At 52.9% G+C, this 25,460-nt stretch overlaps 1 protein-coding gene across 4 annotated transcripts in view; it reads left to right on the top strand.

Annotated features, from left to right (window-relative positions):
• Positions 1 to 25,460, top strand: part of edaradd (EDAR-associated death domain) — a 123,317-nt gene that overhangs the window by 88,244 nt on the left and 9,613 nt on the right. For 2 of the 4 annotated variants that reach the window (XM_038814741.1, XM_038814716.1), the window contains exon 5: positions 23,416 to 23,527. In XM_038814741.1, coding sequence (XP_038670669.1) covers positions 23,416 to 23,527 — 112 coding nt within the window. Of the gene's footprint in view, positions 1 to 13,807; positions 13,850 to 23,415; positions 23,528 to 25,460 lie in introns of those variants that run through there. The other 2 variants (XM_038814734.1, XM_038814725.1) reach the window with 2 other exon arrangements.

Genomic DNA, 25,460 nt, shown 5'->3' on the forward strand with positions numbered 1-25,460 from the left:
TTGGACTGTGGGAGGACACAGGAGCACCCGGAGGAAACCCCATACAGACATGGGCAGAAAGTGCAAACTCCACACATATAATCACCCCAGGCCGGAAGTGAACCTGAGATCCTGCAGCTGGGAGGCAACAGTGCTAACCACTGTGGCACCGTGCCACCCCTTGTTCTCCCACCTACGTGCAGAACAGAGGGCAGACATGACGAGGCTGCTCACCACATTTACCCATAACTGCAGCACCTAGTTCTATATGATGTTGAAGTGGGAGAAGCTCCTGGAGCTCTCTTCAGCTGCCTCTCTGTTCCGTGTCCGTGGAGTCTCCCAGGGCTCTTTGGGCCCCGTCAGGGAAGAGGAGGCCCTGGGGGCCAACCCAAGGCTACCACCAAGGAGACAACAGCGGTCTCCAGTTCTTTCAAATCCCCCTCTCCTGGCACCAGCACATCTCAAGGGCAGTGGGCAGAACAGGGTGGCGCGGAATGCCAGAGACACTTTGTATGTCACACCACCCCGGCTCCAGGCCCTCTAGAGGATGTTCATCAAGGGCTACAAGGTGCGGAAATAGCAGGCTGCCTCCACCACTGCTGTGCATCTGGGAGCACACCTAGACGTAGCACTAGACATGAAAGAACAAGAAGAGTGAGGAGCACTGAGTGGTCAATGGGGGAGGGGGAATTGCTATCTGTAACTAGGGAGAATGGAAATCTGTCACAGTAAAATGTTCACTATTAAAATATGTAACACCTGATATGGGGAGGCAGTGGCTTAGTGGTATTGTCACTGGACTAGTAAACCTGAGACCCAGGATAATGATTTGGGGACCCGGGTTCAAATCCCACCACGGCTGGTGGTGGAATTTAAACTCAATAAAATATCTGGAATAAAAATTGTTGTAAAAACACATCTGGTTCACTAATGTCCTTCAGGGAAGGAAATTTTTTTTTATTAAATAATTTTTATTCAGATTTTTACTCACAAAATATCAATAACAGAAAATATTAACAAAAAATATTAACAACTAAGGAAAACAAGAAAGAGCAAACCCCCCCCCCCCACCCCCGGTAAATACAAAAAAGAAGAAATAGATTAACACCCGTCATAAACTAAGAACACATGTACACGTCCCTTCCACCCAACCCACCGAAACGACCCCCCGGGTTGCTGCTGCTGCTGGCCTTTTCCCCTACCGTTCTGCCAGGAAATCGAGGAAACGTTGCCACCGCCTGAAAAACCCCTGTACTGATCCACTCAGGGCAAATTTCACCCTCTCCAATTTGATGAACCCCGCCATATCGTTGACCCAGGCCTCCACGCTTGGGGGCCTCGCATCCTTCCACTGAAGAAGAATCCTCCGCCGGGCTACTAGGGACGCAAAGGCCAGAACACCAGCCTCTTTCGCCTCCTGCACTCCCGGCTCCACTGCAACCCCAAATATTGCGAGTCCCCAGCCTGGCTTGACCCTGGATCCTACCACCCTCGACACCGTGCTTGCTACCCCCTTCCAAAATTCCTCTAGTGCTGGGCATGCCCAGAACATATGGGCATGGTTCGCTGGGCTCCCCGAGCACCTGACACACCTGTCTTCGCCCTCAATGAACCTACTCGTCCTCGTCCCGGGCATATGAGCCCTATGTAGCACCTTGAACTGTATGAGGCTAAGCCTCGCACAAGAAGAGGAGGAGTTCACTCTTTCCAGAGTATCCGCCCACGTCCCCTCCTCAATCTCCTCACCCAGCTCCTCTTCCCATTTACCCTTCAGCTCCTCCACCGAGGCCTCGTCTACCACCTGCATTACCCGGTATATGTCCGAAATCCTCCCTCCTCCAACCCACACCCCCGAGAGCACCCTGTCCTGGACCCACGTGGGGGCAACAGAGGGAACCCCGCCACCTGCCGCCTGGCAAACGCCCTTACTTGCATATACCTAAAAATGTTCCCCGGGGGGAGCCCGAATTTCCCCTCTAACTCACCCCAGGCTCGCAAACTTCCCGTCTACAAACAGGTCCCTCAACCTCCGAACACCTGCCCTGTGCCAACTCAGGAACCCGCCATCGATTCCCCCTGGAACAAACCGGTGGTTCCCCCATATCGGGGACCCCATCGAGATGCCCACCTCCCCCCTGTGTCGTCTCCATTGCCCCACATTTTGAGGGTAGCCGCCACCACCGGGCTCGTGGTATATCTCGGTGGATGGAGCGGCAACGGCGCCGTTACCAGCGCCTCCAGGCTCGTGTCCACACAGGACGCAATGTCCATCCTCTTCCATGCTGCCCCTTCCCCGTCCATTACCCCCTTATGTAACATCGCTGCGTTGGCAGCCCAATAGTACCCACAGAGTTTGGGCAGCGCCAGCCCCACCCTATCCCTGCCCCGCTCCAAAAACACCCTTCTCACCCTCGGGGTCCCGTGCGCCCATACAAATCCCGTAATATTCCTGTTGACCCACCTAAAAAAGGCCTTCGGGATAAGGATGGGGAGGCACTGGAACAGGAACAAAAACCTCGGGAGCACCGTCATCTTGACTGACTGCACCCTGCCCACCAGCGGCAGCGGCAGCATGTCCCATCTTTTAAACTCCTCCTCCATTTGCTCCACCAGCCTTGTAAGGATAAGTTTGTGTAGGGCCCCCCAGCTCCTGGCCACCTGGACTCCCAGGTACCTAAAGCTCCTCTCCGCCCTTTTTAGTGGGAGCCTACCAATCCCCTCCTCCTGATCCCCTGGGTGCACGACGAACAGCCCGCTCTTACCCAGGTTGAGCTTGTACCCTGAGAAGTCCCCAAATTCCCTGAGAATCTTCATCACCTCCGGCATTCCCCCCACTGGGTCAGGGAAGGAAATCTGCCATCCTTACCTGATCTGGCCTACATGCGACCCAGCCCTGTCGACCTTGCAAAGTCGACCTTACTAACATCTGGGGACTTGTGCCAAAGTTGGAAGAGCTATCTCATAAATTAATTTAACAACAGCCTGACATAGTCATAGTCACAGAAGCAGAAATAATATCCCAAACAGCACATTGCTGAGTATGTCCTGTCTCACCGGCAGGACAGACCCAGCAAAGGCGGCGGCACAGTGGTATACAGTCTGGAGGGAGTTTCCCTGGGAGTCCCCAACATCGACTCTGGACCCCATGAAGTCTCAAGGCTACATGTTAAATAAGAAAACCTCCTACTGATTGCAACATACTGGCCACAACATACACAACATACTGATTGCAACATACGTACTCCTCCATGCTGAACAATACTTGAAGAAAGCACTGAAGATGGCAAGAGCGCAGAATATGTTCTTATGTTCTTATGTTCTTATATGCTCTGGGTGGGGGACTTCAATGTCCATTACCAGGAGTGGTTTGCTGGTACAAGACTGAGCTGACTGGGTCCTAAAGGACATAGCTGCTAGATTAGGTGCAGCAGATGATGAGGAACCAACAAGAGGGAAAAACATACTTGGCCTCATCATCCCCAATCTGCCTGCTGCAGATGCATCTGTCCATGACAGTATCAGTAGAAGTGACCACCCCACGGTCCTTCTGGACACAAAGCCCCATTTTCACATCTGATACCCTCCATTGTGTTGTGTGGCACTGCCACCGTGCTAAATGGGATGGAGTTCGAACAGATCTAGCAACTCAAAACTGGGCATCCATGAGGCACTGTGGGCCATCATCAACAGAAGAATTGTTTCAACCACAATCTGCAACCTCATGGCCTGGCATATCCCCCACTCTACCATTATCACCAAGCCAGGGGATCAACCCTGGTTCAATGAAGAGTGCAGAAGAGCATGCCAGGAACAACGTCAGGCATACCGAAAAATGAGGTGTCAACCTGGTGAATCTATAACACAGGACTACTTATGTGCCAAACAGCATAAACAGCAAGTAATAGACAGAGCTAAGCAATTCCACAACCAATGCATCAGATCTAAGCTCTGCAGTCCTGCCACATCCAGCCCTGAATGGTGATGGCCTATTAAACAATTAACTGGAGGAGGAGGCTCCACAAATATTCCCATCCTCAATGATGGAGGAGCCCAGAACATCAGTGCAAAAGACGAGGCTGAGGCATTCGCAACAATCTTCAGCCAGAAGTGCCGACTGGATGATGCATCTCGGTCTCCTCCGGAGGTCCCCAGCATCACAGATGTCAGTCTTTAGTCAATACGATTCACTCCACATGATATCAAGAGACAGCTGAAGCCATTGGATACTGCAAAGAGTATGGGCCCTGATAATATTCCGGAAATAGTACTGAAGACGTGTCCTCCAGAACTTGCCGCACCCCTTGCCAAGCTGTTCCAGTACAGCCACAACACTGGCATCTACCCGGCAATGTGGAAAATTGCCCAGGTGTATCCTGTATACCAGAAACAGGACAAATGCAACCCAGCCAATTACCGCCCTATCAGTCTACTCTCCATCATCAGCAAACATTAAAACCCTCCACCACCGACAAACAGTGGCAGCCATGTGTACCGTCTACAGGATGCACTGCAGTAACTTACCAAGGTTCCTTATACAGTACCTTCCAAGCCCACAATCACTACCATCCAGAAGGACAAGAGCAGCAGATTCCTGGGAGCCCCACCACCTGGAGGTTCTCCTCCGAGTCACTCACCACCCTGACTTGGAAATATATCATCGTTCCTTCGCTGTCACTGAGACAAAATCCTGGAATTCCCTCCCTAACAGAACAGGGTGTATCTACATCCCCAAGAACTGCAGCGATTTCAAGAAGGCAGCTCAGCACCACCTCTGAAAGACAACTAGGGAGGGTGGGAAATGGGGAGGGAGGGAAATGGGGAGAGGGAGGGAAATGGGGGAGGGAGGGGAATGGGGAGGGAGAGAAATGGGGAGAGAGGGAGGGAAATGGAGAGAGAGGGAGGGAAATGGGGAGGGTGGAATGGAGAGGGGGAGGGAAATGGGGGGAGGGTAATGGGGAGGGTGGAATGGGGGAGGGAGGGAAATGGGGAGGGTGGAATGGGGGAGGGAATGAAATGGGGAGGGTGGAATGGGGGAGGGAGGGAGGGAAATGGGGAGGGTGGAATGGGGGAGGGAGGGAGGGAAATAGGGAGGGTGGGAAATGGGGAGAGGGAGGGAAATGGGGAGAGGGAGGGAAATGGGGAGAGGGAGGGAAATGGGGAGGGAGGGAAATGGGGAGGGAGGGAAATGGGGAGAGGGAGGGAAATGGGGAGGGGGGGAGGGAAATGGGGAGGGGGGGAGGGAAATGGGGAGGGTGGGAAATGGGGAGGGTGGGAAATGGGGCGAGGGAGGGAAATGGGGAGAGGGAGGGAAATGGGGAGGGTGGAATGGAGAGGGGGGGGAGGGAAATGGGGAGGGTGGGAAATGGGGAGAGGGAGGGAAATGGGGAGAGGGAGGGAAATGGGGAGGGAGGGAAATGGGGAGAGGGAGGGAAATGGGGAGAGGGAGGGAAATGGGGAGGGGGAGGGAAATGGGGAGGGTGGGAAATGGGGAGAGGGAGGGAAATGGGGGAGGGAGGGGAATGGGGAGGGAGGGAAATGGGGAGAGAGGGAGGGAAATGGAGAGAGAGGGAGGGAAATGGGGAGGGTGGAATAGAGAGGGGGAGGGAAATGGGGAGGGTGGAATGGAGGAGGGAGGGAAATGGGGAGGGTGGAATGGGGGAGGGAAGTAAATGGGGAGGGTGGAATGGGGGAGGGAGGGAAGGAAATGGGGAGGGTGGAATGGGGAGGGAAGGAGGGAAATGGGGAGGGTGGGAAATGGGGAGAGGGAGGGAAATGGGGAGAGGGAGGGAAATGGGGAGGGAGGGAAATGGGGAGGGAGGGAAATGGGGAGAGGGAGGGAAATGGGGAGAGGGAGGGAAATGGGGAGGGTGGAATGGAGAGGGGGGGAGGGAATGGGGAGGGTGGGAAATGGGGAGGGTGGAATGTGGGGAGGGAGGGAAATGGGGAGGGTGGGAAATTGGGAGAGGGAGGGAAATGCGGAGGGAGGGAAATGGGGAGGGTGGGAAATGGTGAGAGGGAGGGAAATGGGGAGGGAGGGAAATGGGGGCGGGAGGGAAATGGGGAGGGAGGGAAATGGGGAGGGTGGAATGGAGAGGGGGGAGGGTGGGAAATGGGGAGGGTGGAATGTGGGGAGGGAGGGAAATGGGGAGGGTGGAATGTGGGGAGGGAGGGAAATGGGGAGGGCGGAATGTGGGGAGGGAGGGAAATGGGGAGGGTGGAATGGGGGAGGGAGGGAAATGGGGAGGGTGGAATGGGGGAGGGAGGGAAATGGGGAGGGAGGGGAATTGGGAGGGTGGAATGGAGAGGGGGAGGGAAATGGGGAGGGTGGAATGTGGGGAGGGAGGGGAATGGGGAGGGTGGAATAGAGAGGGGGAGGGAAATGGGGAGGGTGGAATGTGGGGAGGGAGGGAAATGGGGAGGGAGGGAAATGGGGAGGGTGGAATGGAGAGGGGGGGAGGGAAATGGGGAGGGTGGAATGGGGGGGAGGGAAATGGGGAGGGTGGAATGGGGGGAGGGAGGGAAATGGGGAGGGTGGAATGGGGGGAGGGAGGGAAATGGGGAGGGAGGGAAATGGGGAGGGTGGAATGGGGGGAGGGAGGGAAATGGGGAGGGAGGGAAATGGGGAGGGTGGAATGGGGGGAGGGAGGGAAATGGGGAGGGAGGGAAATGGGGAGAGTGGAATGGGGGGAGGGAGGGAAATGGGGAGGGAGGGAAATGGGGAGGGTGGAATGGGGGGAGGGAGGGAAATGGGGAGGGTGGAATGAGGGCGGGAGGGGAATGGGGAGGGAGGGAGGGAATTGGGGAGGGTGGAATGGGGGAGGGAGGGAAATGGGTAGGGTGGAATGGGGAGGGAGGGAAATGGGGAGGGTGGAATGGGGGAGGGAGGGAGGGAAATGGGGAGGGTGGAATGGGGGAGGGAAGGAGGGAAATGGGGAGGGTGGGAAATGGGGAGAGGGAGGGAAATGGGGAGAGGGAGGGAAATGGGGAGGGAGGGAAATGGGGAGGGAGGGAAATGGGGAGAGGGAGGGAAATGGGGAGAGGGAGGGAAATGGGAGGGTGGAATGGAGAGGGGGGAGGGAAATGGGGAGGGTGGGAAATGGGGAGGGTGGAATGTGGGGAGGGAGGGAAATGGGGAGGGTGGGAAATTGGGAGAGGGAGGGAAATGCGGAGGGAGGGAAATGGGGAGGGTGGGAAATGGTGAGAGGGAGGGAAATGGGGAGGGAGGGAAATGGGGGAGGGAGGGAAATGGGGAGGGAGGGAAATGGGGAGGGTGGAATGGAGAGGGGGGAGGGTGGGAAATGGGGAGGGTGGAATGTGGGGAGGGAGGGAAATGGGGAGGGTGGAATGTGGGGAGGGAGGGAAATGGGGAGGGCGGAATGTGGGGAGGGAGGGAAATGGGGAGGGTGGAATGGGGAGGGAGGGAAATGGGGAGGGTGGAATGGGGGAGGGAGGGAAATGGGGAGGGAGGGGAATCGGGAGGGTGGAATGGAGAGGGGGAGGGAAATGGGGAGGGTGGAATGTGGGGAGGGAGGGGAATGGGGAGGGTGGAATAGAGAGGGGGAGGGAAATGGGAGGGTGGAATGTGGGGAGGGAGGGAAATGGGGAGGGAGGGAAATGGGAAGGGTGGAATGGAGAGGGGGGGAGGGAAATGGGGAGGGTGGAATGGGGGGGAGGGAAATGGGGAGGGTGGAATGGGGGGAGGGAGGGAAATGGGGAGGGTGGAATGGGGGGAGGGAGGGAAATGGGGGGAGGGAGGGAAATGGGGAGGGTGGAATGGGGGGAGGGAGGGAAATGGGGAGGGAGGGAAATGGGGAGGGTGGAATGGGGGGAGGGAGGGAAATGGGGAGGGAGGGAAATGGGGAGAGTGGAATGGGGGGAGGGAGGGAAATGGGGAGGGAGGGAAATGGGGAGGGTGGAATGGGGGGAGGGAGGGAAATGGGGAGGGTGGAATGAGGGCGGGAGGGGAATGGGGAGGGAGGGAGGGAATTGGGGAGGGTGGAATGGGGGAGGGAGGGAAATGGGTAGGGTGGAATGGGGAGGGAGGGAAATGGGGAGGGTGGAATAGGGGGAGGGAGGGAGGGAAATGGGGATGGTGGAATAGGGAGGGTGGAATGGGGGAGGGAGGGAAATGGGGAGGGTGGAATGGGGGAGGGAGGGAAATGGGGAGTGTGGAATGGGGGGTTGTTTGGAGCAGGGGGTTGAGCTGGCACACACATCCTCGTTCTAGGAGAATCTGGAGATGATGAGGGCCTCTCCAGTGTTCCTCATATGTCTGACCCTTACCACTGCCTGTTCTTCATCGTCTGGCTCCTCCTCCAGCTCTCCTGGACCCCCTTCTCAGACAAAGCCACGTGCTCACCACCCCACCACGCCTCCAGCATGTCACCCTGCTGCCGTGCCAGATTGTGGAGGGCACAGCACACTACCACAAAACGGAGACCCTCTAGCGGGTGTACTGCAAAGCACCACCAGAGCAGTCCAGGCATTTGAATCGCATTTTCAGCAGGCCGATGCACCACTCAATGACAGCATGGGTGGCAGAGTGAGCCTCGTTATAGCGGGTCTCCGCCTCCTGCCTCACCAATGCCATCAAACATGACGTCAGCGGGTCTTCCTTATCCCCTCGAGACAACCTTGAGGTGGTCCTCGAAGATAACGGGGATCTCTGAGTGCCCAGGATGTAGCTGTCATGCATGCTCCCCGGGTACTGATTTGGAGGCGGTGGTGTACATAATCTGAACATTCAGGGAGTGCAACCCCTCCCTGTTAATATAGGGCATTCCCTGATGCCCCAGTGCTCACAGGGTGACATGCATGCCATCATTCGGCCCCTGGACCTGGGACATCCCGGCGATGCCAGCAAATCCCAAAGCCAGGGCATCTTGGTGGGCCTGGTCTAGCTGGAAGGTGATATAGAACAGTACAGCACAGAACAGGCCCTTCGGCCCTCGATGTTGTGCCGAGCAATGATCACCCTACCCAAACCCACGTATCCACCCTATACCCGTAACCCAAACCCCCCCCCCCCCCCTTAACCTTACTGTTTTAGGACACTACGGGCAATTTAGCATGGCCAATCCACCTAACCCGCACATCTTTGGACTGTGGGAGGAAACCAGAGCACCCGGAGGAAACCCACACACACACGGGGAGGACGTGCAGACTCCGCACAGACAGTGACCCAAGCCGGAATCGAACCTGGGACCCTGGAGCTGTGAAGCATTTATGCTAACCACCATGCTACCGTGCTGCCCGGTATGGTTGGATGCCAGGAGCGCTGGTGGTATAGTGGTGAGAATAGTTGGCAACCAATTAGTTGACCCAGTTTCTATTCCCGGCCATCGCTGTAACGATATAGTTGGATGCCCAGAGATAAAGATTATGCACTTGTGGGCAGAAGATTGGGACATGCCTAGCAGGTTCTCACTCGAGCCCTGGAATGACCCGGTGTCCTAAAGGTTGAGGGCTGCAGTGACCCTCACAGGCACTGGGAGCGAGTGTCCTCCTCCACGGGGTGCCAAGTCCATGCGGATGTGACACAGGTGCTGCACTGTCTCTCTGCTGAGAAGTCTTACAACACCTGGTTAAAGTCTAACATGTTTGCTTCAAACACTAGCTTTCGGAGCACTGCTTCCTCCGCAAGCTAGTGTTTGAAACAAACCTGTTGGACTTTAACCTGGTGTTGTAAGACTTCTTACTGTGCTCACCCCAGTCCAATGCCGGCATCTCCACATCATCTCTGCTGAGAGGCAGCCTTCTACGTCATATGGTGTCAGTTAGCTCATTGAATGACTAATGACATCTCTACACTTTGGGCTGACATTGGCCTCCCCTTCTGGGTCTCCCCTCAGCTTGATGAGCAGCCAGGCCTTTAGGGTTTGCGGTGGCCCCTTGCTCATCAGGTGGCGTCTCCAGCCTGTGTTGGCCTTTCTGCCGTCTCTGGCGTCTGCCCGCCTCAGCTGCCACAAGCAACACAAGGGCAGCCACTGCAGGATCAATTCCAGCAAACATTGTTATATCTGTGAGGAATTGGAAAAGGAAAGAGACCGACAATCAATTAGGGCTTCCACCCTGGGACCCTCAAATCCCCAAGCCCCCCCCCCTACCCTAACGTGACCTGCCTTCTCTCAGAGTGCCATCCAGCAAGCCAGTTATGCTGCCAAACCTTGCTCTGCATGCTCACCCCCAGCCACATCAGGAGCCCCTAGATTTCTACCAGGAACATTATAGAGACCATGCTCATCTGCCCTCCGCTCACCCACACACTTACCCTTTGGTCGCGAGAAGGTCATAGTGATGAAGCTTTAGTGTTTGATTGTTGCCAGCTGCCTCTATGATGCTGACTCTCCTACAATTCAGGCACAGTGTTCAAACATCAAAGTTTGCTGGACATGCAATGCACTAATTATCCTCTGAGACGCGCATGTGTGCCCTCGAGGAGGCACTTGAGATTTGAGGAGTGTAAAGTGCTATCACAACTAACTGAGGAGGCAGTGGTGCAGTGGTATTTTTGCTGGACGAGTAATCCAGAGACCCATGCTCTCGGAACCCAGATTCAAATCCCACCATGGCAGATGGTGAAATTTGAATTCAATAAAGAAAATCTGGAATTAATAGTCTAATGATGACCATTGTCGATTGTCGTAAAAACCCATTTGGTTTCGCAACCCAGAGATGTGCGGGTTAGGTGGATTGCCCATGTTAAATTGCCTCTTGATTGGGGAGAAAAAAAATTGGGTACTCTAAATTTTTTTTAAACCATCTGGTCCACTAATTTCCTTTAGGAAAGGAAATCTGTCATCCTTATCTGGTCTGGCCGACATGTGACTTCAGACCCACAGCAATGGGATGGCCAATGACGAATAAAAACAAGATGTGGAGATGCTGACGTTAGACTGGGGTGAGCACAGTAAGAAGTCTTACAACACCAGGTTAAAGTCCAACAGGTTTGTGTCAAATCACTAGCTTTTGGAGCACTGCTCCTTCCTCAGGTGAATGAAGAGGTAGGTTCCAGAAACATATATATAGACAAAGTCAAAGATGCAAGACGGTACTTTGAATGCGAGTACTTGCAGGTAATTAAGTCTTTACAGATCCAGAGAGAGGGGGAACCCCAAGTTAAGGGGGGGGGGGGGGGGAATGTAATGTGACATGAATCCCGGTTAAGGCCATACTCATGTGTGCGGAACTTGGCTATAAGTTTCTGCTCGGCGATTCTGCGTTGTCGCCCGTCCTGAAGGCCACCTTGGAGAATGCTTACCCGAAGATCAGAGGCTGAATACCCTTGACTGCTGAAGTGTTCCCCGTCTGGGAGGGAACATTTCTGCCTGGCGATTGTCGCGCAATGTCTGTTCATCCGTTGTCGCAGCATCTGTTGGGTCTCGCCAATGTACCACGCTTCGGGACATCCTTTCCTGCAGCGTATGAGATAGACAACGTTGGTCGAGTCGCACGAGTAAGTACCGCGTACCTGGTGGGTAGTGTTCTCACGTGTAATGGTGGTACCCATGTCAGTGATCTGGCATGTCTTGCAGAGATTGCCATGGCAGGGTGTGTGTCGTGGTCGCTGTTCTGAAGGCTAGGTAGTTTGCTGCAAACAATGGTTTATTTGAGGTTGCGCGGTTGTTTGAAGGCAAGTAGTGGGTGTGTGGGGATGACCTTTGCTAAATGTTCATCTTCATCGATGACATGTTGAAGGCTGCGAAGAAGATAGTTTCTCCGCTTCAGGAAAGGACTGGACCACGAAGGGTACTCTGTCGGTTGTGTCCCGTGTTTGTCTTCTGAGGAGGTCGGTGTGGTTTTTTGCTGTGGCGCATTGGAGCTGTCAATCGATGAGTCGAGCGCCATATCCCGTTCATACGAGGGCATCTTTCAGTGTCTGTAGATGTCTGTTACGCTCCTCCTTGTCTGAGCAGATACAGTGTATACGGAGGGCTTGTCCATAGGGGATGGCTTCTTTAAGTGTTTAGGGTGGAAGCTGGAGAAGTGGAGCATCGTGAGGTTATCCATGGGCTTGGGGTAAAGCGAAGTGCTGGGATGGCCGTCATTGAAGGAGATGAGTGTGTCCAAGAATGCAAACGATTCTGGAGAATAGAACATAGTGAATCTGATGGTGGGATGGAACTTATTGATGTCATCGTGTAGTCGTTTCAGTGATTCTTCGCCGTGGGTCCAAAGGGAAAAAATGTAATCGATGTATCTGGTGTAAAATGTTGGTTGAAGATCCTGTGCGGTTAGGAGGTCTTGTTCAAACTTGTGCATGAAGATGTTGGCATATTGAGCTGCGAATTTGGTCCCCATGGCTTTTCCGTGTGTCTGGATGAAGAACTTGTTGTCGAAGGTGAAAACGTTGTGATCCAGAATGAAGCGGATGAGTTGCAGAATTGTGTTGGAGATTGGCAGTTGTCGGTGTTGAGTACTAAGGCTGTTACAGCAATGCCGTGGTCATGGGGGATGCTGGTGTAGAGTGCCGAGATGTCCATTGTGACGAGGAATGTTCCTGATTCAACTGGTCCACGGGTGCTGAGTTTCTGTAAGAAGTCCGTCGTATCGCAACAGAAGCTGGGTGTTCCTTGTACGATGGGTTTCAAGATGCACTCGATGGAGCCAGAGAGGTTCTCACACAGGGTCCCATTGCCTGATACGATAGGATGGCCTGGTGTGTTGGTCTTGTGTATTTTCGGGAGGCAGTAGAGATCTCCAACGCGGGGAGTACGTGGGATGAGATTACATAGAACATAGAACATAGAACAGTACAGCACAGAACAGGCCCTTCGGCCCTCAATGTTGTGCCGAGCCATGATCACCCCTTATGTAGGGTGTTCTGAAGGTCTGGATCCAAGGTCTTGATCCTCTGTTGTGTTGATGAGTGTGTTCCTTGGTCAGATCTGCGGGTAAATGTCTGTAGTGTTCCTGGTTGTTGAGTTATACGTTTTGTTCTGTATGACGGTGGCCCCTCCTTTGTCTGCTGGTTTAATGATGATGTTGCTGTTGGTTTTGAGAGCGCGGATGGCGTTGCGTTGAGCTTGAGTGACGTTCGGGGCTGTCTTGTGAATGCGACTGATGAATCTGGCATTGACACGACTCCGGACGGCTTGAGCATACATGTCAAGTCTAGGGTAGCGGCTTTCCGGAGGGGTCCAATTCGACTCTTTCCTCTTTGGTTGTCACACTGCAGATCTCTCGGTCTGCTATGTTCATTGGTTGTCTCATTGGTTTCGCTGTCAGCCTCTTGTAGTCTGTGGAAGAACTCCCGGAGTCTCATTCGCCTAATGAATTCCTCCGTGTCTGCCGCGAGACTGATCGGGTCCATTTTGGTGGTGGTGTAGAAATTGAGCCCTCTGCTGAATACTTTGATCTCGTCTGGTTGAAGTGTGTAGTCCGACAAGTTGACAATAGATTTCCCTGCATTATTTTCTACTGTGGTACTGGGGGAGGCTTGGTTGCTGCTGGTGGTGATGCCAAGTTTCGCAAGCTTCCTGTTCTTGGTGTGCATATAGGTGGCGTAGTATCATTGTCTCATCAATTTGGCGGTGTTCCGCAGCTGGTCTGCTGCATCCTGAGCGCAAGTTGAGAATATGGACTCTACTTTGGCTTCCAGGTCTGCTGTAGAGCTGGTGTACGAGGTGGTTGGGGAGTGTGAGTGAGGTGTGACGGCAGAGTCTCTCAGCGTAGTGTGTGTTGGAGGTCGACTTGAGTGGATTTGTGATCTGTAGCCCTCTCAGGATCTTGTCTGCGTTCTTGCATGTTTTCTAGAAACTTAATGCCAGTGTCTATATACTCGATCTTCTTGGAGATCCTCTCCACATTGAGCCAGCAGTTTGCAGTGTTGATGGTAGCCATGATGTGGAGATGCCGGCGTTGGACTGGGGTGAGTACAGTAAGAAGTCTTACAAAACCAGGTTAAAGTCCAACAGGTTTGTTTCAAATCACTAGCTTTCGGACCACTGCTCCTTCCTCAGGTGAATGAAGAGGTAGGTTCCAGAAACATATATATGGACAAAGTCAAAGATGCAAGACGATACTTTGAATCAAAATCAAAACTAATTTCTCATTTGAAATAGTGTTCAGCTGTGAAGCTAGAAGCTGCTCACAAGGAGTAAAATTGAAATTCAGGATAGAAGGTGCTCTGGCCTGTAAGAGTCTGGCAGGTCAGGCAGGCTGCAGCTTTGGTTGCCACACTTATGGGTCTCCAAAATATTTAAAGATGGCTTGAAGGCCTTTCAGATGCAAAGCTCCCTCACCACCCTGCCCCCCATGACCCAGGGGCAACCCTGACCTGAAATACTCCAGCCCCCGACCAAGCCCAACACACATCCACCCCCACTCCCACCACACACACACACTGGGGCAGCAACTCTGGTGCCCATGAGCTGCGTGTTGGAACCTGGAAATGGCTACTCACCTCCTCACGTCCCCTCAGCAGCCATTGCGCCTGCCTCACATTTTTGAAAAGGAGTATTAGAACATAGAACATACAGTGCAGAAGGAGGCTATTCAGCCCATCGAATCTGCACTGACCCACTTAAGCCCTCACTTCCACCCTATCCCCGTAACCCAATAGCCCCTCCTAACTTTTTTGCACACTGAGGGCAATTTAGCATAGCCAATCCACCTAACCTGCACATTTTTGGACTGTGGGAAGAAACCCGGTGGAAACCCACGCAGACACGAATGTGCAGACTCCACACAGACAGTGACCCAGCGGGGAATCGAACCTGGGACCCTGGCGCTGTGAAGCCACAGTGCTAGCCACTTCTGCTACCGTGCTACCCAGGCATATTAAACGATGCCTGTGTGACTCGGGAAATCCCCGGGAGGCTGCTGCATTTGACTTCAGTCTCACCAATGAGATTGAAATGAATGCAAATGAGCATTAATGATATTCTTGCCATTTTTGCCCGTGATCCTGAACTCGCCATCGGGAGTGGGTCGGGTGAATCACAAAATGGTTCGCACCTGATGCGAATCTCGATTTTGGCTGTTCCTTTTTAAAAAAAATAATTTTTATTCAAATTTTCACAAAATATCAATAACAGAAAATACTAAGAACAGAAAGAACAAACCCCAACACCCCCCTCCCCCCCCACCCCATATACAAAAAAGAAGAAATAAATTAACGCCAGACATGAACAAAAAACAAATACGTCCCTTCAGCCCAAAACAAAACAACCCCCTCCCCCGGGGTTGCTGCTGCTGCCGGCCTTATTTCTATCGTTCTGCCAGGAAATCCAGGAATGGCTGCCACCTCCTGAAGAACCCCTGCAATGATCCCCTTAGGGCAGATTTCACCCTCTCCAATTTAATAAACCCTGCCATATTATTGATCCAGGCCTCCACGCTTGGGGGTCTCGCATCCTTCCACTGAAGAAGAATCCTCCGCCGCGCTACTAGGGATGCAAAGGCCAGAATGCCGGCCTCTTTCACCTCCTGCACTCCTGGCTCCTCTGCAACCCCAAATATTTCGAGCCCCCAGCCCTGTTTGACCCTGGATCCTACCACCCTCGACACCGTCCTTGCTACGCCCTTCCAGAATTCCCCCAGCGCTGGGCATGCCCAGAACATATGGGCATGGTTCGCTGGGCTCCCTGAGCAACTAATACACCTGTCCTCGCTCCCAAAGCACCGGCTCATCCTTGTCCCGGTCATGTTGGGGCAGCACGGTAATATTGTGGATAGCACAATCGCTTCACAGCTCCAGGGTCCCAGGTTCGATTCCGGCTTGGGTCACTGTCTGTGCGGAGTCTGCACATCCTCCCCGTGTGTGCGTGGGTTTCCTCCGGGTGCTCCGGTTTCCTCCCACAGTCCAAAGATGTGCGGGTTAGGTGGATTGGCCATGATAAAATTGCCCTTAGTGTTGGGTGGGGTTACTGAGTTATGGGGATAGGGTGGAGGTGTTGACTTTGGGTAGGGGGTAGGGTGCTCTTTCCAAGAGCCGGTGCAGACTCGATGGGCCGAATGGCCTCCTTCTGCACTGTAAATTCTATGTATCTATGTATGTGAGCCCTATGCAGCACCTTAAACTGTATGAGGCTAAGCCTCGCACAAGAAGAGGAGGAGTTCACCCTTCCTAGGGCGTCCGCCCACGTCCCCTCCTCAATCTCCTCACCCAGCTCCTCCTCCCATTTACCCTTCAGCTCCTCCACCGAGGCCTCGTCTACCTCCTGCATCACTTGGTACGTTGCCGAGAACCTCCCCTCTCCAACCCACACCCCCGAGAGCACCCTGTCCTGGACCCCACGCGGCGGCAACAGAGGGAACTCCGCCACCTGCCGCCTGACAAACGCCCTTACCTGCATGTACCTAAAGGTGTTCCCCGGGGGGAGCCCGAACTTCCCTTCCAGCTCACCCAGGCTCGCAAACTTCCCGTCTACAAACAGGTCCCTCAACCTCCTAACACCTGCCCTTTGCGAACTCAGGAACCATCAATTCTCCCCGGGACAAACCGGTGGTTCCCCCGTATCGGGGACCCCATCGAGGCCCCCACCTCCCCTTTGTGCCGTCTCCATTGCCCCCAAATTTTGAGGGTAGCCGCCACCACTGGGCTCGTGGTATACCTCGTTGGAGGGAACGGCAGCGGTGCCGTTACCAGCGCCTCCAGGCTCGTGCCCACACAGGACGCCATCTCCATCCTCTTCCATGCTGCCCCTTCCCCATCCATTACCCATTTAAGCACCATCGCTGCGTTGGCAGCCCAATAATATCCACAGAGGTTGGGCAGCGCCAGCCCCCCCTATCCCTGCCCCGCTCCAAGAACACCCTTATCACCCTCGGGGTCCCGCGTCCACACAAACCCTGTAATACTCCTGTTAACCCGCCTGAAAAAGGCCTTCGGGATAAGGATGGGGAGGCACTGGAACAGGAACAGAAATCTCGGGAGCACCGTCATCTTGACTGATTGCACCCTACCCGCCAGAGACAGCGGCAACATGTCCCATCTCTTGAACTCCTCCTCCATCTGCTCCACCAGCCTTGTGAGGTTAAGCTTATGCAAGGCCCCCCAGCTCCTGGCCACCTGGACCCCCAAGTACCTGAAGCTCCTCTCCACCCTTTTTAGTGGGAGCCTACCAATCCCCCCCTCCTGGTCCCCCGGGTGTACAACGAACAGCTCGCTCTTCCCCAAGTTGAGCTCGTACCCCGAGAAATTCCCGGAGAATCCTCATCACCTCCAGCATTCCCCCCACCGGGTCCGCCACATACAGCAATAGATCATCCGCATAGAGCGACACTCGGTGCTCCTCCCCACCCCGCACCAGCCCCCTCCAGTTCCTCGACTCCCTCAGCGCCATGACCAGGGGTTCAATTGCCAGCGCAAAAAGCAGGGGGGACAAGGGACACCCCTGCCTCGTCCCTCTGTATAACCAAAAATACTCCATCCTCCTCCCCCGTGTCCACACTCGCCATCGGGGCCTCATATAGCAGCCTCACCCACCTGACAAACCCCTCCCCAAACCCGAACCTTTCCAGCACCTCCAACAAGTACTCCCACTCAACCCTATCAAAGGCCTTCTCCGCATCCAACGCCACCACTATATCTGCCTCCCCTTCTACCGCCGGCATCATTATAACATTCAAGAGCCTCCGTATGTTAGTATTCAGCTGCCTCCCCTTCACGAACCCTGTCTGATCCTCGTGGATAACCTGTGGCACACAGTCCTCCATCCTCGTGGCTAAAATCTTCGCCAACAGCTTGGTGTCTACATTTAAGAGTGAGATCGGCCTGTATGACCCACATTGCAGGGGATCCTTGTCCCGCTTAAGGATCAAGGAAATCAGCGCCCGAGACATCGTCGGAGGCGGAGCCCCCCCTTCCCTTGCCTCGTTGAAGGTCCTAACTAACAGGGGGCCCAACAGGTCTGCATACATCTTATAGAATTCGACCGGGAACCAATCCGGCCCCGGCGCCTTCCCCGACTGCATGCACCCTATCCCTTTGACCAGCTCCTCCAGCTCAACCGGCGCCCCCAGTCCCTCCACCTGTCCCTCCTCCATCCTCGGGAATCTCAGCCGGTCCAAAAAGCGCCCCAGCCCCCCCTCCTCCACTGGGGGTTCGGACCGATACAGTTCCTCAGAAAAGTCCCTAAAGACCCCATTAATGTCTACCCCCCTGCGCACCACATTTCCTCCCCTACCCTTAACCCCACCAATCTCCCTGGCCGCATCCCACTTACGGAGCTGGTGCGCCAGCATCCTGCTCGCCTTCTCCCCATAATCATACACCGCTCCCTGTGCCTTCCTCCACCGAGCTTCCGCCTTTCTGGTGGTTAGCAAGTCGAAGTCAGCCTGGAGACTACGCCGCTCCCTCAGCAATCCCTCCTCTGGAGCCTCCGCGTATCTCCTGTCCACCCTCACCATCTCCCCCACCAGTCTCTCCCCCTCTCTCTGCTCTCTCCTCTCCCTGTGGGCTCGAATGGAGATCATCTCCCCCCTAACCACCGCCTTCCGCGCCTCCCAGACCATCCCCACTCGGACCTCCCCATTGTCATTGGCCTCCAGGTACCTCTCGATACATCCTCGAACCCGCCCGCCTACCTCCTCGTCCGCCAGCAGCCCCACCTCCAAGTGTCAAAGCGGGCGCTGGTGTTGCTCGTTCTGGGTGAGTGTGCTTAACATTCGATTTGGCTCTGTTTCGTTACTTAGCTCTGGAGTCGCCAGGTATCGTTAAAATACCGCCACAAGTTTCAAGGTCAAGTTCAAAGCAATAAAACCATACACCAATTAGTAAGTTCAAGCAAATGAGTTTATTATAATCCAATTATAATCTATTCATGCACATGCTAAGATGACTAAACTATTTCTACCACTATATAAACCAATAGTTATCTTAAAGAGAACTGCTGGATCAGGGGACAAGGCCTCTTGCTCTGCACTGGGTCCGCAGACTTCAGGTTGGTACGGGTTAAAAAGGGGTCAGGAGTGTCTATCTCTGGTAGCGATCGTTGTGAGACACTTACTTGCTGGCGGCTGCTGTCCCAAACCTCTCCTCTCTCTCAGTCAAGGTCTTCTTCGGTAAAAGGCTGGTCGAGAGGGCTGGTCCAGAGAGGAGGGCTGGTCAAGAAGAACAAACTAAGTTTGGGACCTGTCTTTTATTGGTCCTAGGGCTTCGCGCCCTTTTGGGTGGACCCTCTACCTGCTGGGAATCGATTGGGTCTCTTCCCAATCGATTTGTTTGAATCCCCCCAATACTGAGGCTGTCCCTCGGTTACTGGGCGGGCCTTCAGGTGCTTTGTTTTCTAGCACCGCTAGTGCCGGGGTGTCTGGTTTCCCATACACTGTTGCAGTCACTTCCCTATTTGTGTCCATTGTCCCTGGGATCGTTCCATTACTATGTTAACTATCCCGCAGATTGCCTCATTAGTATGCGGAATGTTCGTTTCGGTGCTGTCTGCTCTCTTAGCAGACAGAATACACATTGGCTTGGTGCAGCCTGCTTGTGCTGTGTTAACATTGTCCATTTTAACCTGCAAGCTTTGCGTTCCTCCATTTTGTATTGAGGGAATGGCCAATTTCGGTGGCTACACTGGTCTCTCTCCTCTCCTAGCTCGAGGTCCACCCAGTGCGGGGCATGGTCAGAAATGGCTATCGCCGAATACTCAGCATCCTCCACCCTCGCAATCAACGCCCTACTCATAATGAAAAAATCAATCCGGGAATAGGCATTATGCACATGGGAGAAGTATGAAAATTCCCTGGCCCTCGGCCTCACAAACCTCCATGGATCCACCCCTCCCATCTGGTCCATAAACCCCCTCAACACCTTAGCCACCACTGACCTCCTACCCGTCCTGGACCTGGATCGATCCAGTGGCGGATCCAGCACCGTGTTGAAATCCTCTCCCCCCCCCATTATCAGGCCCCCCGCCTCCAAATCTGGAATCCGGCCCAACATGCGCCGCATGAAACCCGCATCGTCCCAATTCGGGGCGTATACATTGACCAGCGCCACCCGCTCCCCCTGCAGCTTGCCGCTTACCATCACATACCTCCCGCCACTGTCTGCCACCACATTCGACACCTCAAACGACACCGTCTTCCCCACCAGGATCGCCACCCCCCAACCCGTGGCCTACCCATCTCTTCCTCAATCTAACCTGATCCGCCACCTTTAGGTGCGTCTCCTGAAGCATAGCCACATCTGCCTTCAGCCCCTTCAGGTACGCAAACACGCGGGCCCGTTTGACCGGCCCATTCAGTCCCCTCACATTCCAGGTTATCAGCTGGATCAGGGGGCTACTAGCCATTACCCTTCCTCAGTCCGCCACGTGCCCGCGCCCCCCGCTGAGCCCGTTCCCCACGGCGTCAGACCCCCATCCCGACCCCCTCTACATGCTCCAGTTCCTTCTCGGCCATTCCAGCAGCAACCCGGTACCCTCCCCCCTATTTCCCCCCCCCCCCAAGCTGCCCCGCCAACCCCCCCCCCCCCCAAGCTAGGGCCGCCCCCAGCTGCGTAACCCCCTCCATTGTACTTCCGTAAGTCAGCTGACTCCTGCTGACCCCGGCTGCTCCCGCCACCCCAATGACCCTCCCCAGTGCAACACAACCACTGCCGCCCCCGCCCACTGCTCCTCCAGCACGGGAGAGAAGCCCGCGCTTCCATCCCGAGCCCCGCCCCCCCCGACCCAACACGCGGGAAAAGACGGGCACATGACGCAACAGGACTGCGAACCACTCCCAAACTCTCAACCAGTGAAATAAAAACGTGACAAAACGCCCAAGTAAACAGATAACAGTCCCAAAAAAGCAGAACAGCAAAAAGACATCATCAAATAGAACCGATAAAAGCGAAAGGATACCAAGGAGGACAAAGCCTCCGGGCTGTGTACACCGTTCCCCAGCCCCCAGTCCTCAGTTCAAGTCCAGCGTCTCTGCCTGGAATAAAGCCCAGGCCTCCTCTGGAGAGTCAAAGTAGAGCTGGCGGTCTTTATAAGCCAGTGGCGTGCCAGCTGTAACAGGCCAAACTTAACCCCCTTGTGGAGCACTGCCTTTGTCCAATTAAAACCAGCCCTTCTCTTTGCCACCTCCGCACTCCAGTCCTGGTAGATCCTGACCTCCGCATTCTCCCACTTACTACTCCTCTCCTTCGCCCATCTCAGCACCCACTCACGGTCGACGAAGCGGTGAAAATGGACCAGCACCGCCCGAGGCGGCTCGTTTGGCTTGGGTTTCCTCAGCTGCACCCGATTGGCACCCTCCAGCTCCAAGGTCCCTGGAACGACCCCGCGCCCATTAGCGAGTTCAACATCATAGTCACATAGGCCCCAAAATCCGAACCTTCCAGCCCCTCTGGGAGGTCTAGAATTCGCAGGTTCTTCCGACGGGCGCGGTTCTCCATTTCCTCCATCCTCGCTGACCACTTCTTGGGGAGCACCTCGTGCGACTCCACCTTCACCGCCAGGCCCAGGAGTTCGTCCTCGCTCTCCGAGGCCTTTTGCCGAAGCTCTCGGATCTCCGCACCCTGAGCCGCCTGGGTTGCCATGAGCGGTTCCAGGATCTCTGCCTTCAGCTCCATGAAGGAGCGCTGAAGCAGCTCCTGCTGCTTCCGCGCCCACTGCTGCCACGCTGCTGATTCCCCGCCCGCCGCCATCTTGCCTTTCCTGCCTCGCACCTTTCTCTGCTCCAAAGCCGATTTTTTGACCGCTCCGCTCCTGGTCCAGGCCATCCACCGGCGGAGAATCTTAGAGGAAGTGTTCCCACACGGGGAAAAGTCCAACCAGTAGCGCTGCGGGGCCTTAAAAGAGCCCAAAAGACCGAAAATAGCGGGAGCTACCAAACGTGCAGCTTAGCTCCGCATCACCGCAACCGGAAGTCCGATTTTGGCTGTTCCTGCTATTCACCCAGTGCGCCTGGATCGGCACCTGGATCGACACCAGGCGCAACATGGTGGTTGAATCCCAGCCTTTACCTGTATGATCAAATTTGTTAGTACCCACAACCATTTACTCAAAAATAGCTTTTGTGGCATATTTCACATCTATTTTTCATGGAGAACATCCACTGTAGGCCTGGGTCAAACTGGCGTTCAGAGTTGCCCAAAACATTCCCAAGTATTTAGGGCATTATAAGGGCATGTATGTGTTTTCTGCTGGCCTAGCATAACACCAACAGATCAGTAAGGATATAAAAGTAATTTTTAAATGTGCAATCTCAGTTTGGCAGGATGCTACTAAAGGTACAGTTAAGAAGAGTGACATGACAAGTAGGTGCCTTTTCACTAGAGCCAAATGGTGAAATTGATGGGGTTCATCAAGATTATAAGTCACTAAGGGCAGCACGATGGCACAGTGGGTCAGCACTGCAGTCTCATGGCGCCGAGGTCCCAGCTTCGATCCCGGCTCTGGGTCACTGTCTGTGTGGCGTTTGCACATTCTCCCTGTGTCTGCGTGGGTTTCGCCCCCACAACCCAAAGATGTGCAGGTTAGATGAATTGAACACGCTAAATTGCTCCTTAATTGGAAAAAATGAATTGGGTGCTCTAAATTTATTTTTAAGAAGATTATAAATCACTGTAGAATTGTGAAATATTAAACAGCAGAGAAACATGCTACTTGGCAAATTGAGGCTAGTTAATTTCCCTGAATAGCGAGACAATAATGAGAGGACAGGTTTAAGAGGTTAACTTTACAGAGAGGATGGTAAGAATGTGGAATTCTCTGCCACAAACTATGGTTTAAGGTGTCCATGATATTTTGTTTCAGACAGTTGCTTGAAAAGATGAATAGTAAAAAGTATAAATGAGCAGTAAAGCTTGATTAAACCAGGTGGTTCATGCATGGGCGGCAAATGATCAGTTTCTATCTAGTATCATTCTGTAATTTTATTAATTCTAGAATTTTTCTTCAGTTTCGACTCACACATGACAGGGTCATCTACAGTATGGCCAGATAAAGAGAAACAAAGAATCAAATAAAAATAGTGACAGATGTATATTTTATAACTTATTTATTTTATAAGCATCATTTGCAAGAAGGTAAATCAAAACTTCTGTCTTGTCACATGTAAAGCAATTATTAGTGCAGGGCAATGTTTGGAAGGCATCAAAGGAAAAGGTCATGACTTCTCAAGGCAGAGGTGAAAGTGCATGAAGTTTCTCTATTTCAATGCAGACCTCTTGTGGAATAGATTGAAGTAGGTATAAAGAGTCTGTCATTAGGTAGTATTGAATTAAACTACAATCGCTTGTATGCATTTTAATTGCCTGAACTGCCTTGGAGGACTTCCCTAATAGTCAGTAACAGAACGGGAAAGGGCCTCTTGTATTTTTCAGGTGTGATTTAATCATGAATTACACTTGTAATTTGGGTTTGTTTGCAATGACTTGACTGCTATGCATATTTTCTGATGAGAAAAATCTAGTTGCTCTGATCTTGTTGCAAACCTGTTGCAAATGAACTTTGTTTAAAATCTCCTGTTGAAAATTATTCTTCCCTGTGCTTCAAGCCCAAATTTTGTGTTCTTACTCTACTAACCTCACTGAAATGTACTGTAATTGCCATGCAGCCTGAAGAGAATGACAGTCAACACACTGAAGGAGAATGTTTATCAGATGAAGGTAAAATAAACTATTTCTATGGTTAATTATCATAACTACAAAAACTAATATAATAATAATCTTCATTGTCACAAGTAGGCTTACATTAACACTGTAATGAAGTTCCTGTGAAAGCCCCTTGTCGCCACATTCTGGTGCCTGTTCGGATACACAGAGGGAGAATTCAGAATGTCCAAATTACCTAACAGCACGTCTTTCGGGACTTGTGGGAGGAAACCGGAGCACCCGGAAGAAACCCATGCAGACACAGAGAGAACGTGCAGACTCCGCACAGACAGTGACCCAAGCTGGGAATTTAACCTGGGGCCCTTGGGCTGAACTACAGGTCAATCTTATTTGATAAACATTGCACTTTATGAGGGTGCTTGCTTTTCCTAACCATTCCCCAGATCCATTAGTCAAGAGGAATGGGACCCAAAGCTATATGGGAGGATGCAAATGGGCCATTTGAACCCATTTGCATCTGATTAACAGCTGGACACCAGATTCTCTATGCTTCAGTGATGCTCCGGCCCTCTCAGTCGGGATTCACGTGGGGATTGGTGCACATATTTTCCAGCATGGCCTGATGTGGTGGAACTTGCAGTGGGCCAAGGGGATAAATATTTAATGTAGGTGCCCCAAAAGTCCATCGGAGGGCCCCCTCTTCTTCACAATGCAAATCCTGCCCACCCCAGCACCTCCATCAGACCACCCCCCATCAGAGACTAAAAGGTGTTTGATAAAGAGTATCCTGTTGTTCAAATCAACAGTTTTCCCGCTGCCAGTCGTGGAGTTTGTGATGTGGCAGAGAATGCTGTAACAAGCAAAAAACTGACGCCGACCCGGTTCTGATGCAAGGTCCCCTGGCTGCAGTGAGCTACGTGACCTGTGTATTCGATTAACAGCTGGACTCAGACCTGTTGCATAACAGGTCTTTTTGTTTTTTGTTTTTTTATAAATTTAGAGTAACCAATTCATTTTTTTTTCCCAATTAAGGGGCAATTTTAGAGTGGCCAATCCACCTACCCTGCACATCTTTGGGTTGTGGGGGCGAAACCCACGCAAACACGGGGAGAATGTGCAAACTCCACACGGACAGTGAGCCAGAGCCGGGATCGAACCTGGGACCTCGGCGCCGTGAGGCAGCAGGGCTAACCCTCTGCGCCACCGTGCTGCCCTTGCATAACAGATCTGACAGAAAAGTTACAGCCCATGAAATAAAATAGACTGCGGCAGCATAGCTTTGAAATTGGCTGACAGGAAATAGAGATGTGGTGATGTTTTTCAGAGTGCATGAAGGTATACACCGGGGTTCCTAGGTGCCAGAATAAAGGCCGCTGTTTTTCTTGAAGTTTTTTAATGGCCTAGAATACTTGTGTGCAGGGCACAATTCAAAATGTGTACATGACACAAAACATGTGTATTGTGAACTATGAGGAGGAGAGGAGAACATAACCGTCTGGTGGAATGAAATTAAAAATGAAATGAAAATGAAAATCGCTTATTGTCACAAGTAGGCTTCAAATGAAGTTACTGTGAAAAGCCCCTAGTCGCCACATTCCAGCGCCTGTTCCAGAGGCTGGTACAGGAATTGAACTGCTGGCCTGCCTTGGTCTGCTTTAAAAGGCAGCTGTTTAGCCCAGTGTGCTAAACCAGCCAGACACATAGCAGATTAAATTTAACGCAGAGAAGTGTGAAGCCATTCATTTTAGTTGGAATAATGAGGAGAGACAAGATAAAATAAAGAATTCCAAAGAGGATGCAGGAGCAGATGGCCTGCAGATATATGCACATTAATTAATTAAAGTGGCACACAGGTTGAGGAGTGGTTAATAAGGCATACAGATACCTGGGCTTTGTAAATAGAGGCAGAGTCCAAAAGCAAGGAAGTTACAATGAATCTTTAGAAAATACTGGTTCTGCTTCAAATGTTGTTCAATTCTAGGCACCA

Source organism: Scyliorhinus canicula, chromosome 1 (genome assembly GCF_902713615.1).
Source record: "Scyliorhinus canicula chromosome 1, sScyCan1.1, whole genome shotgun sequence".
In the NCBI taxonomy this organism is placed as follows: Eukaryota; Metazoa; Chordata; class Chondrichthyes; order Carcharhiniformes; family Scyliorhinidae; genus Scyliorhinus; species Scyliorhinus canicula.